At 46.3% G+C, this 26,314-nt stretch overlaps 1 protein-coding gene across 5 annotated transcripts in view; it reads right to left on the minus strand.

Moving 5' to 3' along the window:
• Nucleotides 1-339: 339 nt before the first annotated feature.
• LOC119387479 (cathepsin B) overlaps nucleotides 340-26,314 on the minus strand; it is a 48,818-nt gene continuing 22,843 nt past the window's right edge. The window contains exons 3-7 of one of the 5 annotated variants that reach the window (XM_037654878.2): nucleotides 14,126-14,250; nucleotides 8,090-8,322; nucleotides 7,818-7,934; nucleotides 7,101-7,229; nucleotides 340-585 (exon numbers count right to left, since the gene is read on the minus strand). In XM_037654878.2, coding sequence (XP_037510806.1) covers nucleotides 509-585; nucleotides 7,101-7,229; nucleotides 7,818-7,934; nucleotides 8,090-8,322; nucleotides 14,126-14,250 — 681 coding nt within the window. In that variant the 3' untranslated portion in view covers nucleotides 340-508. The remainder of the gene's footprint in view (nucleotides 586-7,100; nucleotides 7,230-7,817; nucleotides 7,935-8,089; nucleotides 8,323-14,125; nucleotides 14,251-26,314) is intronic. The other 4 variants (XM_049413524.1, XM_049413526.1, XM_049413525.1 and 1 more) reach the window with 4 other exon arrangements.

The following is a 26,314-nucleotide window of genomic DNA, read 5'->3' on the forward strand; positions in this document are numbered from 1 at the left end:
CCTGCTTGTATGCAGCAGATATACACGCACTCCCCGCTCCTTCTCCTCGCATGGCGAGGTGAAGCAATTTGCGAGGAGAGGGGAACCGATGAACGAAGCGTAGCAAAGGAAGGAACGAGGGCCGCGTTTCGATCATCAAACGCGTCTAACTCCGCTGTTACGGCAACATTTCGAAAAAATTGCATGGCTACGTGTTCGTTGTAGACTCGTGCGCAACTGCAACACCACAACTAAATTTCGACCTCTGGGTGGTTTAAAGACCCTTTAAGCTCACTGTGCAGATACGTGACCTAAATACTTTCTGTTAAAAGCATCAAAGCAACAGCCAGACATTTCCATCTCGGCTTTTATTGGCGGCCCTTTCGGCAAACATGAACGCGAGTTATCGTATTTCTAGAAGGACAGAAGCATATGAAAACGGCTGTGTTGAGTACACACAACACACGCGCAGCAAGACCGATCACGTCGAGCTGCGCTCGTTGTCTAAGGCAAATACGCGTGAGGAACGTCAGTATCTTGGAAGGCCGGCAACGACGTCGTCTTCGATGCCACACTCGTCTGATCCGCGAAGGATCTTGAAGAAGCCTGCGAACGGTAAAAACAGATGAGTCAGTCGTTTGAAAAAGAGATCACGTCTGTCATGCTCTTACGTGTTTCGACAGTAAAAGGTGACCTGCTTTGCTAGCCAGTTGATTTTGGACTATACTGTATGCTGGGCAGTACGTACATAAAGTGTATACTGTTACGATCGGCCCCTGCGCCGAAAAGAAAGCGGCGTCCCCTGTTCTTCGAACCGGGCGCCGAAGCGCTGCTTGCCGTGACAATGGTTCAAGCGCTTGAATTGTCCTCCCGAGATGGGACGTGAGGCGCCTTGCAGTCCGGCCCATCCGCGTTCGGCCAGACGACCGTAATGGTTTCCTGTCGCCAAATCTACCTTGACGAGACAGCGGCGACCACGCGGATGAAAACCAGCCCCTATTTGATCGACAAGGTGCTTCGGAGCTGCAGACCTTTTGTGTCCGAGCGTGGGACCCATCGCCCTACGGCCTTCGCATGGCGGGACCACATGTTACACCCTTTGGTGCAACAGCAGCAGAGTGCGGTGGCCACGCCCCAGTCGACGACGCTGACCTGGGCGAGTGTGGGTGGCGCCCTCATTAGTGTTGTGTGGGACGCGATTGGACCGTCCCAACTTGGAGAAATTCCCCCATCTAGGGATCTGGGGAAAGAGACCCTTTAAAACGATCCCCGCGGGCTCATTCGGCGCGCAATCGTCGTCATGTAGACACGAAATCCTCGTCCTGTAGGACGAAATCGTCATGTAGAAACATACTGCTCGCCCATGTAAATAAAACCTCTGTTAAGTTTGCCTTCCTCCAGCCTCTTCCTCCGGAGTCTCTGGTGCCTCCAAAGGCCGGTCGCAACAATACACAGACTCACGACTTAGCTTAATCTAGTCCTAGCTTACACATCGCACAGCCCGGCGTGTTCAGTTTAGGCTATAGCTCAAAAGAAAGAAGTAATAAGCCTCATAGATGCTTTACTGTGGTAAAAAGCTCGTCATAATAAGTAGGCGTGCTCATTACATTGGAACGAAAAGTGTAAAATGTACGTCAATACTGGTAATCTCTCTCTATTTCTTTTTCGTCATCTCTTTTTTTAATAAAGCACTTGTTTCGCACTCGCGAGTGTTCATCCATCCATCCAGCATTTTTTTACAGCGAAAGCTTTTAACAGATCACAACGGCAGTGGGGTAGTTGTCCGCCGCCGCCGCCGCCGCCGGTGTCCGTAACCATGCACTATCACGCGAAATAAGAAAAAATGAAACGAGAAAAAAAATTTATAGGAACGTTGGCCCCTCTTACTGACTATCGTCATCAACCAAGCATGAGCGCCTCTAACAGCGGTTAGAGGTTCCATGCCCTTGACATCGCTTTTCAAGATCAAGCGATGGCATCAACATGGGCGACAGATACCACCAGTGGTGCGTGTTATTCTTTGCTTCCACCCACCGCCATTGTAAGCCATTGGTAAGCGGCTACTCTGTGCTCTCGGCCATGGCTCTGGTGACGGTGTTTGGGCCCATATATATATATATATATATATATATATATATATATATATATATATATATATATATATATATATATATATATATATATATATATATATATATATATATATATATATATATATATATATATTGTAGCGAAGCCTTTATTGAGTAATGGGTTGCGCTCTCTATAGCCTTCTAGTGGGTCGTCGCCTTTGGCTCTTCGCGCTCGCGCTCTGAGTCCGTGTTTTTGCCTTGACTTTCGCCATTGCATATCGTCGTCGACTACCGTCCAATAAACGCCTCAACAATATATATATATATATATATATATATATATATATATATATATATATATATATATATATATATGTATATATATATATATATATATATATATATATATATATATATCCCAAAACCACGATATGATTATGAGAGACGCCGTAGTGGAGGGCTCCGGAAATTTAGACCACCTGGGGTTCTTTAACGTGCACCTAAATCTAAGTACACGGGCCTCAAACATTTTCGCCTCCATCGAAAATGTAGCTGGTCGATGGTCGCGCAATGCATGCACCGAGAACAGTTCGCTAGCTCGAGCTTCTGCTGCACACTCGATGATGCTGCCTACATATATATATATATATATATATATATATATATATATATATATATATATATATATATATATATATATCAGGGCTGGGCAGTATCGCGATACAAGAGTATCGCGATAGTATTTCAGAGATACTTTTGAGTATCTGTATTTCTGTATCGAGATACATTTGAAAAATGTATTTGTATCTCAGTAGTGAAATACATTTACGATGTATCGCCTGTATCGCGATACTATGCAGGACACGGGTATTTCGTTACATTGTTTTTTTGCGTCGGAAATGAGTTGAGGCGTGTTTCCAATGGGGGAATGACGTGTTTTTTTGTGCCAAGACAAGCTAAGGTGCGCCGCCGGTCGCCGACAGATAGGGCGGCGATGGTTTCCCCTCAAGCACAGAATGGTCCATTTGGCAAAGCGCGCGACAACGCAGACGGCAGAATCGCGGGGGCAGTGTTGTCGGCCTCTGCCGACGAAAGTCGCTGTCTCTCAAGGTCAGTGCAGCACGCCTAATTTTTTTCGGGTGGCAAGCCATTACTTCGCGACCCACCGCGCGGATACCGCCCTGGAACAGGCTTTGCAATGCTTCGCGGGCGTTCAGTTCTTAAAGCGGCGACACTTTCAAAAGCAATTCCCGTCGTCGCGGCGGAAGTGACTAGAAGATGGCTATCTTTGACGCGCTTTCAGCCACCTCTCCAATGTCAGGGTGCATTGCTAATTGATGACATGCGTGAAACGGTCTTTTGTGGTAGCAGGCTCCCCCACCGCCGGAGCCGATTTCGCCTGTTGCGGCTTTCTAAAATGGGTGCTGGTAGCGTCGGTGGTGGTGACAGCTTCATCGAAGCCGACAGGGTCAGACGGCTGAGGATTCCGAAGATGGGGACCGACTTCGGATTCTGAACAGCCAGAACAACCTAAGTGAGGGCGGGAGTGTTTCGGTATCTATAATAGATGACCCGAGAAGAGATATCGCCACGCTGCAGGGCAATCCGGCTATGAAGGCGGTATTTATTCACTATAACACGAATGTGTGCTCGCCTTCAGCGGTAGACACACTTTTTTTTTTCGTGAGCCTTGTGCTGAGGCTGAACCGACGCTGTTAGAAGACAGCCTATTTGAGAAGCATACACAGCAACCTTCTTAGCAAAGCAGATCTTCAAAATAAATGTGTGCTTTTTCTGAATTCACTGAGGTTCATTAGTGCACTAGAAGAGATTCATTAGTGATTCGAGTGATTTGCTTAAAGTGTGCTATGTCTAGTACAGCTTAGTTTGTTCGCCAAGTATGTCGATTTCGGTGTCCAATCTTTGTTACTGTTGCTGTGAAATAGTGCATTTTTATTGCAATTGATACTTGTAATTATGTCATTATTGCTAATTATGTATTTTGTCCGCCCCCCTCCCCTGCAATGTCTTAACGGCGCTGAGGGTACCGTAATAAATAAATAAATGAACTGAACGTTTCGATGCGCTGTAACTTTAATTACAACATTATGCTGCACTAATAAGTGTATTTGAGTAGTATGAGCATCCTTGAAATAAAAAAGTATGTCAGTATCTGTATCGCTGTAACTGTATTCCGGAATACTTTTTTTGTCTTATTGCAAAAGTATCTCAGAAATATCCCATTACGTTAAAGGCAAATGTATCTCAGTATCTGTATTTTAGGCTTCCAGTTCATGTATTTCGATATCTGTATTCCGGAATACTTTTCTGAGTATCTCTGCCCAGCCCTGATATATATATATATATATATATATATATATATATATATATATATATATATATATATATGTGTGTGTGTGTGTGTGTGTGTGTGTGTGTGTGTGTGTGTGTGTGTGTGTGTGTGTGTGTGTGTGTGTGTGTGTGTGTGTGTGTGTGCTTGAAACTCCCTAGTAAAAATGCCTAATACAGGTCTCATGTCGGGTAAGCAATCCTGTTAACACATGCAATATAGCGTCGTAGAAGGGTAAAATAACAACCAGGCATTCCACAATGCGAATTGAGCAACCAGTCGTTGATTGCTTCCAAAAAGGCTCAGCCATAATTCTGCATCGTCATCAGCCACAGCACAAACAAAGTGCACATAATGCCTTACACCATGCATGTGTGCTTGTATTACTTGCCCCAAGGGAGTCTACAATAGTCTCTAGAAAGGCCGCTCTTCCAGCTTTCGCTGGGACTGTGCTGCTTGTTCCGCGCAGACCTGCTTATTTTTTTTTTACTCACATTTGTTAACAGAAATGCTCCACTTACCGATTTATGTGTAGGTTTGTAGGATAAGGGGAGGGGGAGGAGAGCGCTCTTTCTGGTTTGACAAGGTGTCGCTTGGGGTTTATGTACAAACGCCTGGCACATGCTCTCAGGTGGGATCGGCTCGAGTAGCGCTTGATATTGATTCTGCTAGTGCTCTTTGTAAGTCATGCTCCTGCATACCTCATGACTACTTTGTCGCTTTCGCTTTAACACCAAGCAAGGTAATAATAATAATAATAATCAATCAATCAATCATTCAATCATTTATTTATTTAACGTGCCCAGGAACAACCGTAAGGTCTTTGTGCAGGCGCACGCAAAAAAAATAATAAAAATAAACTATACAATACAGACAGTCTTCAGAAATAAAAAGAGCAAATACACGTAGACAAAGAGAAATGAACACAAAAGGGGAGGAGTAAAATAAGACAACACGAGAAATATAATAATAATAATAATAATAATAATAATAATAATAATAATAATAATAATAATAATAATAATAATAATAATAATAATAATAATAATAATAACATCTGGTGTTTAATGTCCCAAAACCACGATATGATTATGAGTATGATTATGAACTACGATATGATTATGGGCGAGCCACTGCTATGACGTAATCCTTACAAGAAGTTCAACCCTTTTCCTGTTTCTTATGTTGACTCATGCTTGCATAATTTAGTAGCAGTTTTAGTATTTCGAAAACCACACATCTCTTACTTCAGACGCGGGGATAGCGACGCTTTTCTTTACTAAGGTTTCTATTTTGTTAGGGTGTCTAGGTTTTAATTACGGCTTTCGTGTAAGATACGTCAAGTACGTGGTGGCACGTGTACCTCATGTGTCAAACGGGCGGTTTCCCGACCCGATCCTGCCCCCAATCTGCACCTGCATCGTGACAGGTGTTCGTTAACGGAGCAGAGGTTTACAATAAATGCCACTATGTGTGTTTTTTTCTTTTTTTTTCTCTCTCTCTGTCTTCTTTTTTCCGTTTACCAACGGTGGGTCGTTGACCAACGGCGACGTTCTGAACATTTTACCACGTACAGCCGAACGTTTATTCGAGGCGTTGTTGGCGTTCGTCGTACCTTATTGATCACGGTAAAAGAACCAATACACGGGTATTGTAAACGTAACTATAGAAACAACACGCGGACTAGACAGGCGAGGACTGTGACGTAATAAAACAGGAACGCCTAAGGTATGAGCATGAGCGAATTGCCGATTCATTCTTGATCCATTCAGGGCCTTGTCCCGTCTACTCGTCTGCGTCCTGTGTTTTTTGTGCTTTACCCAAGACAGAACGCCAGGCCCGAACGCACCACTTGCGGAAACTCGAATGGAAAGCTCAGACATGTCAGCTTCGAACTAACAGCGCTCCATCCATTCTTTATTCACCTCATGTCTATATGGCATTGTTTCCGCGCTATGTAGCTTATGTACACTTAACTCTGATGTGGGTATCACTCCAGACTATTTTATAATTTGTGAGTCATTACATGGCAGGAACTCGGGGACCGTATACGCGAATGCGTCTTAAGCTAATATTCTTCGTAAGAGAAAATTTGTGCAAATCTTATTGATGGACATGTCATCAGCGAAGCCAGATCGTTATACATTTCATTAGACTAATGGCAAGGAGCACTTGCGAACGAGACGCTTCGTTAATTCGACTCCAGATGTGAAACTAACTTAACGGTTACCTCTTGTGATTATCTGTTTGATATATGCCTCGTTAGATAACCATGAAAAAAGAGCAGACTAGGAAATGCAGACAGCACACGAAATAGATGTGTCTGGTAATCACTTCCGTGCTAATCATATCCTTACGGAAATAGTGCATGCTCTTCGATTGTATCTCAACATACATTCTGTTGAAAGCAACCCATGTGAAATAGAAACACATCAGTCTGTCTATACAGAGGTGTTTTTTTTTTTAAGTGGTGCGCGCGTTGCGAGTGTTTTCTTGTGCCACGCGTGCGGCTTAGCGCGTCTCGTCTTTGACGAGCGGCGCGCATATTATATTAACCAGGATCGAGAAATCAGGATGGCAGTAGATATGAAATAATGGATTTATGCCTCGTTCTAATCTCTCCAATCTCGCGACGATCCGCGACGAAGGTACGCGCCTGCAGCAAAGGCAAGCATATATCAAAAGAACGGGTCACTGACCTTTGTCTCCCCACTCGGTGTTCCACGAGTTGGCGGCCAACCAATAGGGGACGCCATTCTCGACGCCCCATCCCAGCAGCCTGATGGCGTGGCCACCTAGAGCCTCGTCCGTGTGCCTCTGGTACACTCCTGCGCACATATACAAGCGTCAATACCCGTTGTGTGCGCATGTCGTTGTGTGTTTCCGCTCTGATGCAGTCCCTATCAAAAATTAAGGAGCCAGTTGAAAATGCAATACGTTTAGAACGATACAAAACTGAGAAGGTTGGCATGGATTAGTGGCACAGAAATCGGGCCTATACGTACGTATAAAATGAAAGCGCAAAATTACGACCTGCGCCGACGAAGCAGGACGGGACGAGGGCTTCGAAATACAGAGGCAGAAGAAAGCGGAAAGAAAAGGTCACCTTCTCGATGCGGGAGGCCCAGGGTTCGATTCCCAGTACCACCGAGCACACCCATAAAGGGGCACACACCGTTTTTCTCAATGGAGAAAGGTACACCAACCTGAAAGTCGCTATAGTGTACGTACCCATCTCGAGAAGGTGTCCTGTTCATTCCGCTCATTTTTATCGTTAACTCCACCCGCTCCGGTTAGCTTTTCGTGGAGATAAACATTTAAGGGGCATTAGAAGTTCTTTCTATGCGTTCATTTAAAAAACCGCGGTGTCTGACGTCACTGTGAGGCCAATGCGTCCTAACAGAGCATCTACGTACCAGACTTGTAGTGTACGAAGTCAGCGTAGACTGTGAAGTCTGCTTCTACTGGACCATTGGTCATGATCTCTGCTTGGATTTGCTTTTCCATCGATGGCACCGAGTAAGAGCTCTTGCCTGTTCGCGAACAAACGAAACAAAAGCATCCGTATTAGTATTTCAACGCGAAGAAATTGACGTCCCTCAAGCACTGAATCGCGTCTCTGTGCTTAATCGGGCCAGCTTCGTATCATCGTTATGTGTGCGTCTACGTGTGCGACGTTGCCGCTCACCGTAGTGCTTGTCGTCGTGATAGTCGACGTCGTAGCCCTTCCGACACATGTGCACGCAGCGTGGTGTGGGCGGGATCTTCTTGTCGCAGGGACCCAGGGTTCCGTTGACGTGGTGGTCGCACGCCTTGATCGGGTACGGCATGCAGCCGTCGTCCGACTCATAGTTGCCGCCCGTGACGATGCCCTTCTTCGCCCAGAAACTCCAGGCGGAACCCGGAAAACCGCCGTTGCACCTGTGTTATTCCACGAAACATTTGTTTATTTTCACATACTGCAGCCCAGTTGCAGGGCTATCGAAAGACTGGGTGCATCTTGGTGATTACATACAACGAAATGTTTCAATATCGTGCACTCTCTACTTGCAATCTGATATTTAATTGATAGGTTATTCAGGGGGTTTCAAAGGGCAACGCGTTATAAGACGGGCCCGTTCGGCCCTGAGACAGAGTGAATGATGTAGTACAATTGTGCAAGGGCAAATGTACAAAGCCCTTGCAAGATGACAATTTGTGCTAGTGCTCTGGTGCAATTTCACACGATCATTGCAATTGTCTTGGTACAATTGCACAATAGCAAATGCAGTTGTCCTTGGCTCGGTGGCTTAGGTGGGAGGCCTCGAGAAAAAAAAATGCCTTTAAAAAAACAGCTGCGCTGAAAACAAAGAAAAAAATTTTTTGAAAGAAGATAGCTTCGGTATTGTCCTTCAGTAAGCTCGTGAGGAGAAACAGTGTATCGATTTTCCAACCTCGTAGCCTCTATTCGGACCCATTCTCTCTATGTTCTAGAACCTTTGTCCTTTCCGACTAACGCTCACTTCAGACAGATTTTTATCGTTAAAGTGCGCTGCATCGACCGACCTACTATATTCGGTCAATTTCGAGGCATTTACGTTTTCACGAAATGCTCCGATCAATGCCTTTTTTTTTTTTTTTCTTAGTACGCGGTGACGTTGTCCAGCGCCCGCTGTAAAGAACCTGCTCTTCTTTATCATTTGCTGTTATTGGACAGGTCTTCATCTCCAAACTTTTTTTTCATTTGTAGAAGCAGAAACAATCTCCAATATCCCTTTCTTTAACTCCTAGACTGGGTATACACCAGTCCGCCTCGGTGGCACAGCGGTTACGGCGCTCGGCCGCTGACCCGAAAGTCGCGGGATCGAATCCCTGCCGCGGAGGCCGCACTTCGATGGAGGCGAAGTGTTAGAGGCCCGTGTACTTAGATTTAGGTTCACGTTAAAGAGCACCACGTGATCGAAATTTCCGGAGCCCTCCACTACGGCGTCCCTCATATTCATATCGTAGTTTTGGGACGTTAAACCCCAACAATTTTTATTAGAGTCGGTCAGAAGCCGGCGGCTTGTGCTCAGCTACGAATGCGCGCACGAAGTGGGAAGCAGTTTCCCTCGCACTTACCGCAATATGAACACTGAATTTTATTATTGTTAGTTTTTCGTGCAAGATGATGTGTTCCTTTGTTATCGCTGCATAAGGACATTTTCATGAGCGCTGTCACGCATGTATTGCTGCTGCCATCTTGTGCGGAGTCGGAATCTTCTGTCAAGCTGACACCACAGTTTTCAGTTAAGGCTCCTCCCTTCCAGAAAAGCAAATGAAGCTGAATTGAATTGAAATGAAGTTTTCTCGCCAATTTTCAGGTTTCTTTCTTAGCCATTTTTATTCCTTAGCACGCGACGAGTCTCTCCTGCGCCAGCATTTCCTTACATCACTTGAATAAAAAAAAAATGGCAGCGTATCTGCGTGCTTCGCTGCAAATGTCGTCGAAAGACGATAGTCTTCTGCCGGCCGTGTTTTTTTTCTGCACGGCGTTTCTGCGCCGTTTCAGCGCAGCCTAAGAAACACTAGGGTCTTTAGAATTAAGTATCTATGTATTTTCTAGTAAAGGAACACACCACCTAATATTTACGTATTGATGTTGTGCCTCAGATATGCGTAATATTTGCTTTTTGATCGACAATGTTCACAAGTATGAACGCAGCTACCAGCTCAAAATGGCTGGTTGTTCAGTAAGTGCTTAAACTCCGGCCGGGTGGCTGAATCATGTGACAGACAAACAGACCAAGATTTCTGCGTTTAAGTTCCCCAAGAAAGACTATCGTCTTTAAATATAATAATGAATAACGATGAAGAAGCTTCGGGGCGTACACGCCCCGTAAATAGCTTACAGCGCATTCGAGGCCGGAAAAAGACCAACACGTGGAGTAGGCGCATTCGGAGTTTCTGTTCGCGTGTCAGAAATATCGAGTCTTCTAAACGCGTAGCCATGGAACGGCACCGACTAATGCGTCGGGTCATCCGATGGTGCTTAGCCAAATGGTTCCCCTCGACGACTTTGTTCCTCGATCCCAGGCGCCTCGCCCTCGCTTCTTCTCATCTCCTAAGCGCAAACAGGCTGCCGCTGCAACTTATGCAGAGCATAGGGATCCTGGAATCACCTACGCGATTAAAGGCCAGAAAAACTGCACCTCAGTTTCGATTTATTTTTCTCTTTTCTTTTTTGATGAAAGTAAAAAAAAGCGCAGGGAAAGATGGTAAAGAATTGCATAAGGCGATTGCGTAAAAATATTCGCAGACATACAGTGAGAGAGAGTCCTACTTTCAGAAGAAACAGGTGCAATTGAAAGACTCTCGCGATCGTTTTCGCCCTTTGTTCTGTCATATTGCACGCTGACCAGGCGAACGGGAGCAAGAACATATTCCTTAGCATGATGACGCTGACGAAACATCATGTAACCAGACAGCTGGAGTTGATCCGAAGGGTCATTTGCAATTGCATATTGCTGCCAGACAGACAGAGTTCGTGAAAAAAACGATGATTGCGGAAAGAAAGTAACTGATCTATTTTTAATTACCCTAAACAAAAGCGTTTTTCGTCTAATGGCCGATATGAAGCCATGCTTCCTTCTCAAAGACGGGTGCGGAGCCTGAAATTCTCCTGTCAGGCAATGGTCAATAGCGAGCTAACGAGAAAAAGCTCAGTCTGATTCCTGTTCGTTTTAGCAGGAAGATTTTATTTGTCGAGACACACGTTTAGCGCGCATGTAAGTCCGCGACATACTCTTTACCTGCCGGTGTGATAGTCATAGTCTGCCTTCTGGTGTGTATTATCGGCGTCAAATGAAACCCGAACAGCGACAAGCATTCGCAGTGGCATAGTGCGCGCCCTCCGGTTATCGCTATGGACAGGCCGCATATATGCGCAGCGATGCCGAACCGGATGCGCGCGCCTGTCCATGGTGATAACGGCGCGCACTATACCACTGCGAATGCTACATAGGCGTACGAAAAGAAGGGAGAGGTGGAGGGGGGAGGGTGCTTTCCTTTATCTGAGAAGGGATCCTAGTCTCCGCCCCATATTGTTACTCATTCGGACACGTACCGTCATTGTTTCAAGCGCAGGGTTACGGCCATGCAAGTTTTCGACGAAAATAATGGCCGAGGACCCCTGATATGTTGCATTCCAAGAATTGTTTACTCTCCACTTGACTTGTAAACCAGGAAAGCCGGGCACAAAAGGGAAGCCGTTGTAAGGAGCACGTCGTCGCCCCATTTTCAGTGCGCAGTTTGTTATCTTTCGGACTCGAGCGGAGGGGGGGGGGGGGGTGTTGTTGGCGGAGAGAGTGCTGCGGTAGAACTTGGCCCACCCTTCGCACGCCTATAGGTGAGAGGGCGGAGTTTGTGGGAGGTGAGAATTCTGCAAGAAAAGCTCGCCCGTAATCCCAGAGTGTGTGCGACGTCTCACGTTATTTGCAGCCGTATGCGAGTTGTGCGAGGTGTCACTGGCAAAATCGTATAACGAATTAACCTTGCCCTTAGTATAATTTGTCACTTTTATTGAAAGCGATCTGTTTGTGCTGTGGGCCAGTGCGAAAGAATAGTTACATTGTAAGATTGCACGGTTTCGGCCGGGCGCGTTGGTGTAACGCGGGTGAGCAGCCATATGTTATCTCTTTCGAGGACAAGCGCCCTGTTCTACATAGCTTTAGTGCCGCCGTCTCAGTAACTGACCGAATAGAATGAAAGTCTTTCAACTGCAGTTCAACCTTGAGCGAGCGTTTCGAGAAGGTTACATGTCTTGTACGTTCAGAGGCCTTGCGTTGGTCCGAACTAAAGACGAATCTTCCTGTAGGAATGTCGACTCCATCCTGAAGCTTGACTTCTTTATCAACTGCGTATTCCTTCAACAGTCAATCTACCCGCTAACATTTATTTTGTTTCAACTGCGAACTGCAGCGCATTTCAGAACATCCACTGTTTAAATTTCTGTTTGTCGCTTCTTATTCATTTATCTAATCGGAAACGTCATGCTGGCGGAAGCGACGCCACTTTTCAATTTGGCTGTGGGACACCTCCATTTACGCTCGTTTAATATTAGCTTACCCGCTGATAACTCATTACCAATGCGAGCGTGTCAGCGCATACGGTGTGCCTCAGCAGCATTACCATAACGCCCTTTCATCAGTATATTTATTTCATAAGAAAAAGTCGAGATCTTCTTAAGAAAATCGTTTATGCATACACGACTCGAAAGTTCGCTGAGGCCGTTTGCAAAGCATCCTCATTAAATGCGTCGCGAATACTGTGATTTGGTATATACAGAAAAATAATAGGATTTAATTAAAAGAAGCAATAGCCCAAGTCCGCACGTGTTCAGCATTCCAGGTGCCAGCGGCTATATAGCGTTTGCGAGCACCTTTAGTCTGTGCGAAATTGCGTTATCCGATTGTCTATCACCACGGCGGTTTCGATCAATGGAGCTCTGGATTGAATTCTGCTGTCTGGCATATTGCGCCGCGAGCGCACGACGGAACTTTCCGAGTCGTTTGAACGTGTACAACTGCGATGAGACAAGAGAGTTTCGCTATCTCTTCGTTCGTTGGTTGTCGCAACTGCTCCTTCGAGGCACGAGCGAACTCACGTCGTCTTGGCTTCTTCAAATTAAGTTGGCGGCCTTGTCTTTTAGGTGACGATAAGGATGTTTCCTCAAGGTAGTCTGTCTTTCTCTCTTTTCTTTCTTCTTTTTTTTCTTTTTGAAAATTGAAGTTCTCTTCGATCGAGTTGCGCAAGCAGTTTCGCAATGGCTCAACTTCTCGATCTATCGACCGAAACATTATAAAAAAAGGTACCAGACTAAGCCGCGTGAAGTTTGAAGATTAGGTTGTCAGGCCTGTCGAAACAAGCTATTCGCGGTTGACGGAGCATTTTCGTTCAATAGGCTGACAACCAGACACGTTGATACCGCGCCTCGAGCTACAATGCACTTCGAGAACAAGCATACGGCGTACTTTACGTCGCAACTTGCACGGGTTTCATTTGTATACATATATAGTACGAGGTTGCATGTTTCGACGAAAGCAACGATATTGATGACGACGATGATGACGATGATGCTAAACGATGATTATAATCGATTATATTGATATATCATCATCAGAACCAACGACAAGGTTGGTGCTCATTGGCGTAGCCAGGGGAAAGGGGTGGGCCGGGGGGTTCAGACCCCTCCCACCGAAATTCTTCAATTTTGCATGCGTGTATATACACACGCAAATGCAAACGCACGCACGAACATACATGAAGGGTGTAAAATTCTCCCACGAAAAAAAAATTCTTCCTACGCCCCTGTTGGTGCTGATTATGATATTGACTGTGGTGGCTGTGACGTCAACGAGGAACGAGTTACTGTACGGCACAGACGGTAGAAAAACAGTGGCAGAAACGAATCAACGGGCACTTTTGTTCTTTTGGTTCGTCCAGCTCTTGCACAGTCTATTTATAGAAAGCGACTCGCATGCGATCGCCACAATGTATTTAAGAGTTACCGCAATGAAAAAGTGACTCGCCGCGAACCACCAGTGTTTGGCAGTTGCAGGAAGGGTCACCAGGCGATGAGCAGGTTTCATGTAAGCTGAAAGGACTACAGAGGCATGTATAGTATTCCGTCTTATGAAAAGGGAACACAGAATTATAGTACTAACTGAGAGAGATGCACGCAAAACGCTCCCATTCCTTAACTTACCCACTTCCACATGTTCTGCAGCATGACAGCAAATCATCAGCGGAAAGGTGGACGACCAGCTTCGGTCCTCCCGACGGTGAATGAATGCAGGTCCGGTCCGACATTGCTTCCACGGCTCCAAAAGCCTGCGAAAAAATCGAATAGTTTCGGCTAACTTGTATCTGTAGACACTTAACGCGCGTTTACTTATTTTTTGGAGAACGCTTTAAAAGACTTGAACAAGCACAGTAAGGGCTTGTGCCTGTATTCTTACGTTTTTTTTATATTTGTTTTATTGCGATAGCAATTATATAGACACTCTCCGCAGATTTTCGCCGTCGCCGTCATTTCCCTTATATGTATATGTATGTATATGTATAAAAAAGGCACAAAGAAAAATAAATCAGAAGAAAAAATTCCGAAGCACCCAACCGGGGATTCGAGCCAGCGACCCCTCGCTCAGGAGCGCACCGCGTTAGACAACTCTACCACGCGCCATGCATCCGCCGGCGTAATAACGGCGAACTATTTATATACTTACCGCTGGCGGTACGCAGATCTCGGAGGAGCTCGAGCGTGTTCTTTATCATGCAGCGCTCCTATATTTTCTTTCAATTTGAAAACTGCCCTGGAGACGCGCACGAAAAAGTGGCCCCTTTCTGTACTCACATGCGATGTAGAACGAAAAAAAATCACGCTATATCCACGAAGTGAATGATGATTGAGGAATGGTGATTATGTGCCTTGTCAATTTTGTGCGCTGCGCAAAGATGGATGATTGAGGAGCTGGCTCGGAGATAATTGGGTAAACCGTGAATGCTCCGTACAATTCCTCTACTGTCATATAAAGACGTCACACGTTGTTATAGTAGCGATTGTGGTCAGGTTGTTCAACCACAAGCAGTCGCACAGACCTTGCAGCTGTGGTTGAAAGTGCGGTCGAGGAAATCGCGCTTGAAGCGCGCGTCGGCACCACCAACTTCACGTAGCGACCGCTTTCGGCGCTTGGCCGCTGCATCCCGCGCCTTTACCTCTTCGAGGTTCCTTGCCGCCACTTCCGCGCTGCTTCGGCTTCGCGGGCTTGTATCTCGCGGTCCGCACGACGCTGACGTCTCTCTGCAGCCTCGCGAGCTCTCACCGCAGGGTCTCGGAGGCGAGCCCGCGCTGCTGCTGCCTTGCGAGCCCTCCGCTCCGCCGCCTTGTCTTCTTCGTGCATGTTATTAGTACCGAAGCGCACTGCCGGAGTGGAGCGAACGCCGCATGCTACAGTTGGCTATGCTATATGTGATATAGCCTGCGTTATTATCATCATCAAGGCGCTCGAAGAACAAGAGGAAGACTTCTCTTTCGTGCGAGCGTGCGCATGCTACAGTTGGCTATGCTATATGTGGAATTTGCCTGCGTTAATATCGTCGTCAAGGCGCTCGAAGCACAAGAGGAAGAAGACTTCTCTTTCGCGCGAGCTCCGCGTGTAGCGGTTGCCTCTGGAACTAAGGTTACGCTTACGGCGCGGGACTTTGCCCCAGCTTAAGAACCTGGCGAGCCAGCTCCTAATAAAAAAAAAAGAACGCCTGGCACACCTTGCGTCAGACGCCACCGCGTGGCAGGAGACGTAGAGGGGTCACTCCACGCGCCGCAGTTTAAAAGAAAAAATCACAGCATATCCACGGAGTGAATGATGACGAGTGGGCGAAGCTGCGTAGGTTCATCGGTAAACCGTGAATCTTCCGTGAATTCTGCCCAGTACATCATCACCGACGTGAGATCGGGCGTGTTTATACTAAAGGTTCGATGAGTTATGACGACTTGCAGCTCACTTTAATTTTACATGTAGGCTGTGAATTTTACATGTAGGCTGTGAAGAAAACATCTGGCGTCTTTCGTTAAGCAGCTGGCGTCTTTTCGTTTTGCTTTAGAAACATCTGGCGTTCTTTCGTTTTACTTTTACAAAACATCTGGCGTCTTTCGTTGGTTTATTTCATCAATCAATGGCGTTTTGAACAAAATTTTTATTGTTTAATCACGCACAGGAGAAATCTCACCAGGCACTATACCTTGGAGGTAAACAATGGCTGCTAATGGGAATGAGAGACAGAAGAAGTCGGCTTTTAGCTAACACTTACACTTCTACTTCTACTAACGTTTCCTACTGGAACATGCCAATGGCTGCTAATGGAGAATGAGAGACAGAAGAATTCGGCTTTTAGTTAACGCGCACGCTGCGAATTTTTTATTGTTCAACAACGCACAGGAAAAATCTCCCACCGGCACCACCTTGGAGGTCAAGATCTAACGTTACGACTGGTTACGCACTACGACTACGACAACTACGAGGGACGAACGGGTGCCGCCTTAAGGAGCTTCGCCCCTAAAAATATCAAAGAGCGCCGGGTTCTGCATAGCCGACACTTGCAGCGCGCTGCTCAAACACAAAGACGTAACAACTGTGACAGTTGTTAGTTCGCGCTTGCCCTGTGCATGCCTGTGCGTTCTTTTCAAGCGTCCTTCTTTTTCCTTCAACGACGCGCAGCAAGTTTCAAGCTGCTAGTCGTTATTCGTGGGACATTCCAATTTCTTGCTATCGCATTCATTGCTTCACCATTGCGGCGAAACTGTGACTTTTTTTTTTTTCATCTCCAATGTCCGTGCGCAACAATTACGGCGCTCGGCTGCTGACCCGAAGGTCGCAGGTTCGATCGAGGCCGCGGCAGTCGCATTTCGATTTAGGCGAAATGCTAGAGGCCCGTGCACTGTGTGATGTCAGTGCACGTTAAAGAAAACTAGACGGTCAAAACTTCCGGAGCCCCCTGCTACAGCGTGCCTCATAATAATGTCATGGTTTTGGCACGTTAAAGGCCAACTCCGGCGATTTTTCGAGGTCGATGGATCTCAGTGAAATTCGCTGGGTACGTTCCTTTGCACGTTTCCGCCATTTATGCCAAATTACAGGCTTGAGACATGCGCAGATTGTTTGCAAATGAATTTTAAAGATTGTCTGCAAACGCACTCCTGGCTTCCCACAATTATTGGCAACATTGCGTCTGTGACGTCAGTGTTGGCAAGGCGGCGGAAGTGACGCAGCCGAGGGCACCGCTAACTTCGGCGCTTAGGCCGCTACAGCGAGCGTCTGCTGTGCACAAGGCGACACACAGCGTTGGTTTGGCCGGCGCTTCGCTGGTCGTCCCGTCTGTCACAGTTTTCATACTACGCGCCGGCGTGACTGGCATGCCTTGCACGACTTCTGGTTCGTTCGTAACAACGTCTACGTCATACGTAGACAGTACACTCGGTTGGGTTTCGGTTTCGGTGTAGCGCTTTTTTGCTTATTTAAAACTATTCTCCAATTTGCCGAGTATTTCTGCTATCGGGCCCGTAACAGGAGCGTCTCAGGAACATAAAAGCTCCATTACTTTGACATGGCCAAAAAATCGCCGGAGTTGGCCTTTAAACCCCAGATATTATTATTATTAAAGTCCGTGCGCAGAGAAAAAGTCGTCGTCATGAACTTCTGTCATGCAACATTGTACCCCCTTCATCTTTTTAACAGAGAAGCTGTTCTAGCACGGTGTAAAATATGTGGTCGTGCTCCAAAACTATCATCATCATGAGCGGGTATGTGCCACAGACCTTGGGGAAATCCCACTACTCAGCGCTACGGCGTTGCCTGTAGTAACCCTGATGGGTGAGAGAACGAGTACAGAGAGAGTGATAGAAATAAAGAAAGAAAGAAAGTGAAAGAAAACATTTTCTCGAAAAAAGTTCTTCACGAGGCGGGATTCGAACCCGCATACCTCGATCCGCAGGCGAGCATCCTAACCACTCGGCTATCCAGGCACTTTTTTCTTTCATAGTATTTATTCTAATACGTATTTGAAATTATCACAAACGCTATGACGTAGTGATGCATTCACTTAGCGACAATAATCGCACAAGCACTGCACAAGCATTCAAAAGCTTACATGCATATTACTGTGCAAGTCCAGAGAAGCAGGGAAAGTTCTTCAAAGCTTGTTACACGTGGAGGCTGGTAAGGACGAACACCTCATCAAGATGGGGTGCCAGTCTGGTCTTATGTCAAGTTCTTCGTAAATGTCCTTTAGATGGAGAGCCATACGCATGAAACGCATACTTGAAGCAGCGGTTAATTCTGCATTACGGTCTTGCATGCGCGTTTTCCACAGACTGTGCAGTCCCATAAGGAAAAACATGTCAAAGGGCACTTCATCAAGAGACGTTGGGAGAAGGTAACGTATAGTATGTGAGTTAATGTTAAAATACTTTTGAACAGTTCGTTGAAGGATGTCCCAAAACAGAATGGCATCATTGCAGCTAATAAAACAGTGTTCTACTGTCTCTGGTACATCGCAGAGAAGACAGTTAACTGAAGAAACAAAAATACCTTTCCTCTGCAACCATGATTTCACCGGCAGTGTATCAGTATGGAGTTTGTAAAAGAAGGTTTTTGTATCAGGAGAAAGATACATTTTCCGAACTCGTTTTAGTACATCTTGTCCTGGAAGGTCTGAATATAATGAGCGGTAAAGTGGAGGTGGAAAAAGCATGGATAACAAATCCTTGTAGAGTCGCTTGCGTGATACTGTGTATAGATATTCTATGGAAAACGGGACCTTGAGAAACCGAACAGCGATGAAAACTTCCTGCATAAATCCCCACAAACACGGGCGTACAGAGAAATCTGAGGAAACAATCAAGTCAGGTAAAGCATTAACAAACGTAATCTGCAAGAATGATCGAATAATGAGATGCGAACTGTCGCGAAAAAAGTAGAACCGTGGAACAATTTGCCATAGATATAAATGAACTAAACCCAGCCCTCCCTCCTTAACTGGCCTGAATAGGTTGTCCCGTCTCATTGGTTCAAACGTCGAAGACCACACGAAAGTTGCGAAAGTCCGATGAAAGCGCTGTATGTAAGATCGAGCGCAATGAATAAGTTGCAATACATAGTATAGCTTTGTGGCTAAAAATGTATTGCAAGCTTCAGCTCTCCCAAAGATGGAAAGGCGATGTGGAACGTAAGTCTGGGCCTGTCGTTCAAGCTTAGGAACACGTTCTTTCCAGTATCGTGCGCTGAATCTGTACGCATCTAGCGGCATACCGAGGTACTTTGGTGGAATACGAGTCCAATTAATTCCTGCGAACTTCTCCGGCATACTACCCCATGATCCAAACCATAATCCTAAACTTTTAGGTGTGTTTAAACGAGCACCTGATACAATGCCGAATTTACTTATTGTAGATACCACATTCTCAATACTTCGTTTGTCTGAGCAAAAGAAAGCTACGTCATCTGCATAAGCCAATACCTTAACTTCATTGCCTAATATATTGAAGCCGCGAATACTATTCGATCGTATTATGCTCAGGCATAGCGGTTCAAGATAAAGCGCGAACAGCAGTGGGGACATTGGGCAGCCTTGCTTTACAGAAGAGCAAATAGATACCGGTTTTGACAGATGGCCATTAATAATTAGACGCGTTGAACAGCCATTGTAACAAAGTTTAACGCCTTCCAGCAGAACAGAGCCAACATTTGCATGTTGCAGAAGGGAAAACAGAAAGGAATGACTAACACGGTCAAAAGCTTTGGCAAGGTCTACCTGTAGCATAGCAAGCTGTCCTTGACAACTGTAGCAATACTGAAGAAGTGTTCGAGCGATGTAAATATTTGTTTGTATGGAGCGACCCCTAATTCCACATGTCTGATGAGAACCAATAAGTATTGACATCGCAAACTGTAACCGATTTGATAATATCTTAGCAAAAATTTTGTAGTCAACATTTGTCAACGCTATTGGCCTGTAGCCTTCAACAGAACGAAGTTTTTCCTTTTCAGAACTTTTTGGAATGAGAACAGTATGGCTTTTGCAAAAAGACTGCGGGAGAGTCTTCATGACGTAACTTTGTCTAAATATATCCAGCAGAATAGTACTGAGAGTTGTTTTGAATGATTTGTAAAATTCAGCAGGAATCCCATCAGGGCCAGGTGTTTTTGATAAAGGTAGTTGCTCAATGGCCTGCTTAATTTCCTCTAATGTGATGGGACTACTAATGATTGCGCAATCATCTGCGCTCAATGGGCTTAACAGAGAAACAAAATTTGTTTTGTTTTCGCCACCATGGTCATCAGGAAGAGCACTAAACAACACCTTGTAGTACCTTTCGAATTGCAAGATAATGTTTGCTGTATCTGTTAGAAGAGCACCGTTAGAAATCAGATCTGGAATAAACTTGGACATTGCGTGTCGCCGCTCATCAAGTAAAGCTTGACGCGTCGGTAGCTCAGAATTCAAAGTCCTGCTGTTCCGAGATCGAATACGTGCACTTCTGTAGCGAGCAGCATCATAATTTTGTAGCTGGCATTTAATGCTTTCTATTTCATTAATGTATGCGCCTGGTTTTTCGCATTCAATCTCGTAAAGGTTACATAGACTTTTAAATAATCTCTTTTCCTCGTTCTTTCGATAGTACGATTTGACAGATCCACATTCTATAGCTAGTGCACGAACCTCTTGCTTAAAAAGCTCCCAAGCAGCGAATACATGTAATCCTTTAGAAAAAGAATTTCTCACTGCCTCTTTAACTCTATTATTGAATTCCTGATCGTTTAGGAGGTCCGAGTTCATCTTCCAAAGTGCCCACTGTGGTCGGAAGTGAGTTCGGCGGTTTGCACCAATTTTTGCGATAACAATACAGTGATCCGAAAATGAAACTGGCTCAGTGCTGCACGAAAGTTCCCGAGGTAGGAGTGATGAAGATACGTAAATTCGATCAAGGCGAGCAGAAGAGCTTCCCTGAAGTCGAGTATACGCAGTTATTTGACCGAAAGTACCGATGTCAATGAGCCCTGCATTATCTATTATACCACTTAAAACTTCACCACTCCTGTCTCGGTGACTATTAGGATTGTTGCGATCACTAGGATTGCATACACAGTTAAAGTCGCCCATTAGTACAGTGAAATAATCACAGTTAATTAGTTTGGACATATATTCAAATAACTGAACCCGTTTTGAAATCTCATTGAATGCATACAAGTTGATAATACGCCACGGCACTCCATGCAACACAAAATCGCAGCATATGTACCTGCCTTCACTGTCAACGTGAGTAGTAACTGCTGTACAGGGTAGACTCTTTCTCAGAAACAACCAGCAGCCCGCAGACAGACCCTTTGCGTGTGAAACGCAAACGTTATAGTCGGACAGAAAGGGCCGTAGGGCCTTCTCAGTGTCTTCGTCACTCTCGATCTTTGTCTCCTGGATGGCGACAAAATCGAGTCGTTTCCTTGTAAAAAGCCTGCGGAGCTGAGCCTGTTTCTGGAAAGACCTAAGGCCACGAACATTCAATGTTGCAAAAGTGAGTCGCTCGGACTGCGCCATGATGTCTACCAACAGTATGCTTATTGTCCCTTGGGATCACTTCTATAGGTCACCGCCGACGGTGAGGCTTCTCTTGAACCCCCACCAGGCCTCCTCGATCGCGACCGCCGACAATTTCCGTTATGTTTCGATGTTCGGCGACGGCGCACCTTCCGATTCACACTCGTTGTGTCGCTCTCCTTGCTTGAATCGGAGCTGTACGTCGCGCGGCGCTTGGGGATCGCCGCATCCACAGAAACATGCATGTCGTCTTCCGAGACCGAGGCAGGATGAAACGGCTGCTGCGGAACTGAGGCGCTCTTATCTGGTGCTTCTTCACTGGAAGTCTCCGAAGGTACGGCCTGTTCCTTAACAGGCTGGTCAGGACAATTTTGGTTCAACTGCCTGCATGGTCCACTCGGTTCTTCGTTTACCGCAGCTTCTTCGGACGCATCGACTGTTGTTTTCTTTGCGTCTTCAGTAGGCGTTCTGCTTAATCCTGTAGCATCTGTGCTTGACGAAGTGTCTCCCGTCGCGTCGAGAACTTCTGTGGCATCCATGATATGCTCTTGCAAGTTCTCGTCTGGTTGCTGCGTACGTTGCCGTAGTTTGTTGGCGTAAGTCATGACACATTCCTCAGCTGAATGGCCAAAGCGTCGACAGTCGTCGCAGCGAGGAGTCCTGCAGTTACGACGAATGTGCCCTACCTTATTACAGCGAAGACAAAGTGGTGGCCGGCCAGGAATGAGGACAAGACTTTGAACTCCGCAGACTGTCAGGAGATGTGGAATGTCACCCACTCGGACTCCATCGGCAAGGGACAATACAACATCACGATTTAGAGTCCGCATTTGCTCCATGTCCGCTACTTTCCAGCTTTCTGTTGATATTGACTTGATCTTCCCGAAAACATGCAAGGCATCTCGAATGTAGGTGTCTTCTAAGTGCTCAGGAAGCCACAGGAGCTTCATCTTTACTTTTGTGGGTTCCGGGTCAACCACAAGGCATCGACGGCTCTTTACAAGAAATTCACCACGTGTGACTAACTTTGTTTTCGAAATTGTTGACTTGCACGTCACCATCCATACATGCGACATTTGCAACTGACCTATCGAGCTGATTTCCTTTAGGTCGATAATGTTCCGAAGAGCATCTCTGAAGTCTTGAACACGGTAAGGGCGACCAGCCAAGTCCGCGTGCAGAAAAACGGAGTCCACAACCAGCTTACCGGTAGGAAGGCGAGGCAGCACAACACGGTAGTCATTACTGCTGGCTGAAGCCTGAGCAGCACCTCGGCTCAAGGCCGATAGATCCTTTGAGGCGGAGAACATGAAAAACGCGACCGTTCGGTCCGTCGTCTTCGTCCTCGGCTCGCTAGCAGAGCATAGCATAGCTCGTATAGCATAGTGTGGCAAGGAAGTGGGAAAGGGAAGTGAGCGTGAGGGGGAGATGTGATGGTGAGGAGGGAAAGGGGGAGGGGAGAGAGTAAAGCGTAGCACAGAAAGAACGAGAAAGAGGGAAATAGAAATGTAAGAAGACAAAGAGAGACAGAAATCAACCAAAGAGAGAGAAAGAAGTAGAGAGAGAAAAAAAAGAAAGAGGAAGCAAGCATCGCGTCGTCTATACTCGCGGACAACTTTTCTTGGCAATGAAGGAAAGGCTACGGGGGCGGAGCTACTGCACATGTACTGTTCCGCGAAGTAGTTCGGTTCGGCGCGCGTTTCGAAATTATTTTTGGTTTATGAACCTTTCGTATCTCCTGTGACGGCCGTTTGATTATTCGAACAGTCGTCACAGGCTTAGACAGCCATTTGTTAGTGAAATTCGTCACAACCTCCTTCTGCGAGTCGTCGGAAAAGCTGGAGGGTGACGAGCGCTCAGCTGAAGACGAAGACGCCATTTTGACTGTGAGGTGCACGTAAAAGGTGCGACGTTTTCACAGGCGCAAAAACGCGAAATGGAACTGCATAAAGTAATATAAATATAAATATCTCCTTGGTGCGCGCTGACCCTCTCTTTAAACAGCATCTCGTAGAAAATAAAGTAGTGTTGTTTTCTTTTATTCTCACGCAGAAAACATGGACGCAATTGTGGGACTATATTCTTCAGCGGTAGCACACGCGTAGTTCGGCTCTGTAGCCTTCCCTTCATTGCCAAGAAAAGTTGTCCGCGAGTATAGCGACCAGACACCGCACCACATCGCCAAGCCGCGCATGCGCTGTAGCTAAGCCACGCCGACCGACGGAGACATCGCGCGCAAGCCCCCCCCCCCCCCCCCCCCTCTTCGTGCATTGCCTGGCTGCGCCCGATCGTGTGCAGAGAGTCATGGGGAGTCCTAAGAAAGTGCGTACTCCCGAGGAGGAAGCCGCGCATCTCGAAGCTAGACGTGTCGGTCGACGGGGAGTACGAGCGGCGACGGGCCCGTGCTTCGGTGTGCCAAGCTTTGCGCGACTTAGTGCACACTGCCCACACTTTTTCGTTGATGTAAGCACAACATAATGAATGCACGTATAAAGCCCTCTTCGCGAAAAGCTGCGATATAAAGTTGTTAATAATGGTAAGCTGTTTAATGGACGGCACTCGGCGACAATGCACTATGGCGACAGTCAAGGCAAAGGCACGGGCTTCGAGCGCGAGCGGCGTTTAGAAGAGGACGACCCACTAGGAGCCGCTGGAGAGCGCAACCGTTAAACAGTACCAATTGCTTCGCCACAATAAGAATAATAATTGGAGTTTAACGTCCCAAAACCCCAACTGAGAGACGCCGTAGCGGAGGGCCCCGGAAATTTCGACCACCTGGGGGTATTTAACGTGAACCTAAATCTAAGTACATGGTCCTCCAGCGTTTCCGCCTCCGTCGAAAATGTGGCCGCCGCGGCCGGGATTCGGTCCCGCGACTTGCAGGTCAGCAGTCGAGAACCATAACCACTAGGCTACCGTGGCGGTGATTGAAAGTTCTTGAGATAGCAAGTTCAAGTTTCGCTTGCAGGTGGCGCCGCCGACTTAAACCATATACAACAGCAACAGTGACGACCGACGAAGAAAACAACAATAACAACAACAACAACAACAAAGACTACAACAACTAGACGTTAAATGGCAGCTGTTAGTTACCAGCAACGGCCGGCTGGTAGGTACTTTCTCACGGTGGCGGCTGCGCGTGTTCCTGCTCATCAAGCTCCGCTTTAAGTACTTGTTGATGATATCGCTCTAACGAAACGCAAACGTCTGATTTCACTGCAGCAAGACATTATGGTATCTCGCGTGCACTCGGCGAATGGCAGTCGTTTATTCCGACATTTCGGTGCGCATTTCGCGACCTTATCCGATTTTTTTTTCTACATTTTCTTTTTAATTTGCGTCATTCGCCCTACGACGCGCCATAGGATTGAGACAAAACGACACAACCCAATGCGAACACTGACTGCGGCTTCAGTAGTAGAAATTTTTCATAGTTACACGTATCAGAGGCACATAGGACGAACAAGGAACTTCATACAAGAAGTATTTCTAAGCAGCCAAAACTCTGAATACCACTTGCTGTCGCAATCAAAAGAGGACCTAGCCATCAGTCTAGAAGTCTTATCGTATTCATGCTACCATCTTCTCTCCCTTCATCCTTCCTTTATTCCCCTCTCCAACGCAGGGTAGCCAACCGAACATTGAAATAATTTTTAACCTCCCTGAACATTGCTTCATTCTTGTCTCTCTCTTTCTTTATGTAAAAAATAAAACACAATGCTGGGAGTGTTGTGCTGAGGCCCATATTGACGCGAAATAAGATGGCAAAATTCCTTTTTGTCTAAAACTCCCTTTTGTACTCAAGATAGCACGTCGATGGCTCTCCCTATGGGAAGTCGCGTTTGTACATTATGTGGCTATGTAGGAACAAGTGGGACATGCCCGCCAGCCACCGGAAAGCCAAACACAACCACCTTCACAGCCAAACCAAAATTCGTGCCCTCGCAACCGGAACCAGAAGTCACGCGATCGGTCTAGAACGTGTCACGAAGACACGAAGGTAAAGCAATGGCGTGCAGTCACGGCCAACACATTCGAAAATAACTCGGCAATCATTCGGAGGAGCCCAGAGTTGTCACGCGCTGTGAAAAAACTCATTGTAACACTCTCTGCCCCCAAATATTGTTTTCGACGTCACGGATGTACAGTTTGTGATTCGCGTTCGATCATGGAAATGAATATTAGATATCTTCAAAAAATTTAGGGGCCCTTCCCTATCGGGAAAATGGGGGCAAGCGAAGCTTGGCGCGTGCGTGCCTGACCTACTTTTTCTTTATTTATTTATTTATTTCTATCGAATTGCGCAATGCTTCCTCCTAACTTCTTTCCTCTTCCATGCCGGGAATTGGACCTTCAGCCAAGTGTTTAGCACCGCAACACTGCTGTTGCTACAGGCAACTACGACCGGTCATGCGTAAACATAAAAATGCAACAATGAAATCTGGCAACGTGGTGTCAAGTGATTTCGATAAAAGATCAGATTACCATATCAGACAAGCTCACGATCGACAAGCCCTTGGTCGAGAGAGCATCAGTTACTGGAAAACGGCGCGTAGAGATACGCATGCGACCGGGGCATCTTCGAGGCAGCTCATTTGTGTACACCCGCATTACTGTACACTCGCCGGCGCCGGGTTTTTCGCGAACTATGCCGCCACCACCGGCGAAATCTGTAATGCATTTTAGCTTCGCTAAAAATATGTTATCTTCGCTTGATATGCGAGCTATAAGTCACCTGTGTTGGTTAGCATACCAGCAATGAAAAGCGTATAGATGTTTCGTCTACACCAGTAGGTTTTAAGGGGCT

This window comes from Rhipicephalus sanguineus, chromosome 3, assembly GCF_013339695.2.
Source record: "Rhipicephalus sanguineus isolate Rsan-2018 chromosome 3, BIME_Rsan_1.4, whole genome shotgun sequence".
In the NCBI taxonomy this organism is placed as follows: Eukaryota; Metazoa; Arthropoda; class Arachnida; order Ixodida; family Ixodidae; genus Rhipicephalus; species Rhipicephalus sanguineus.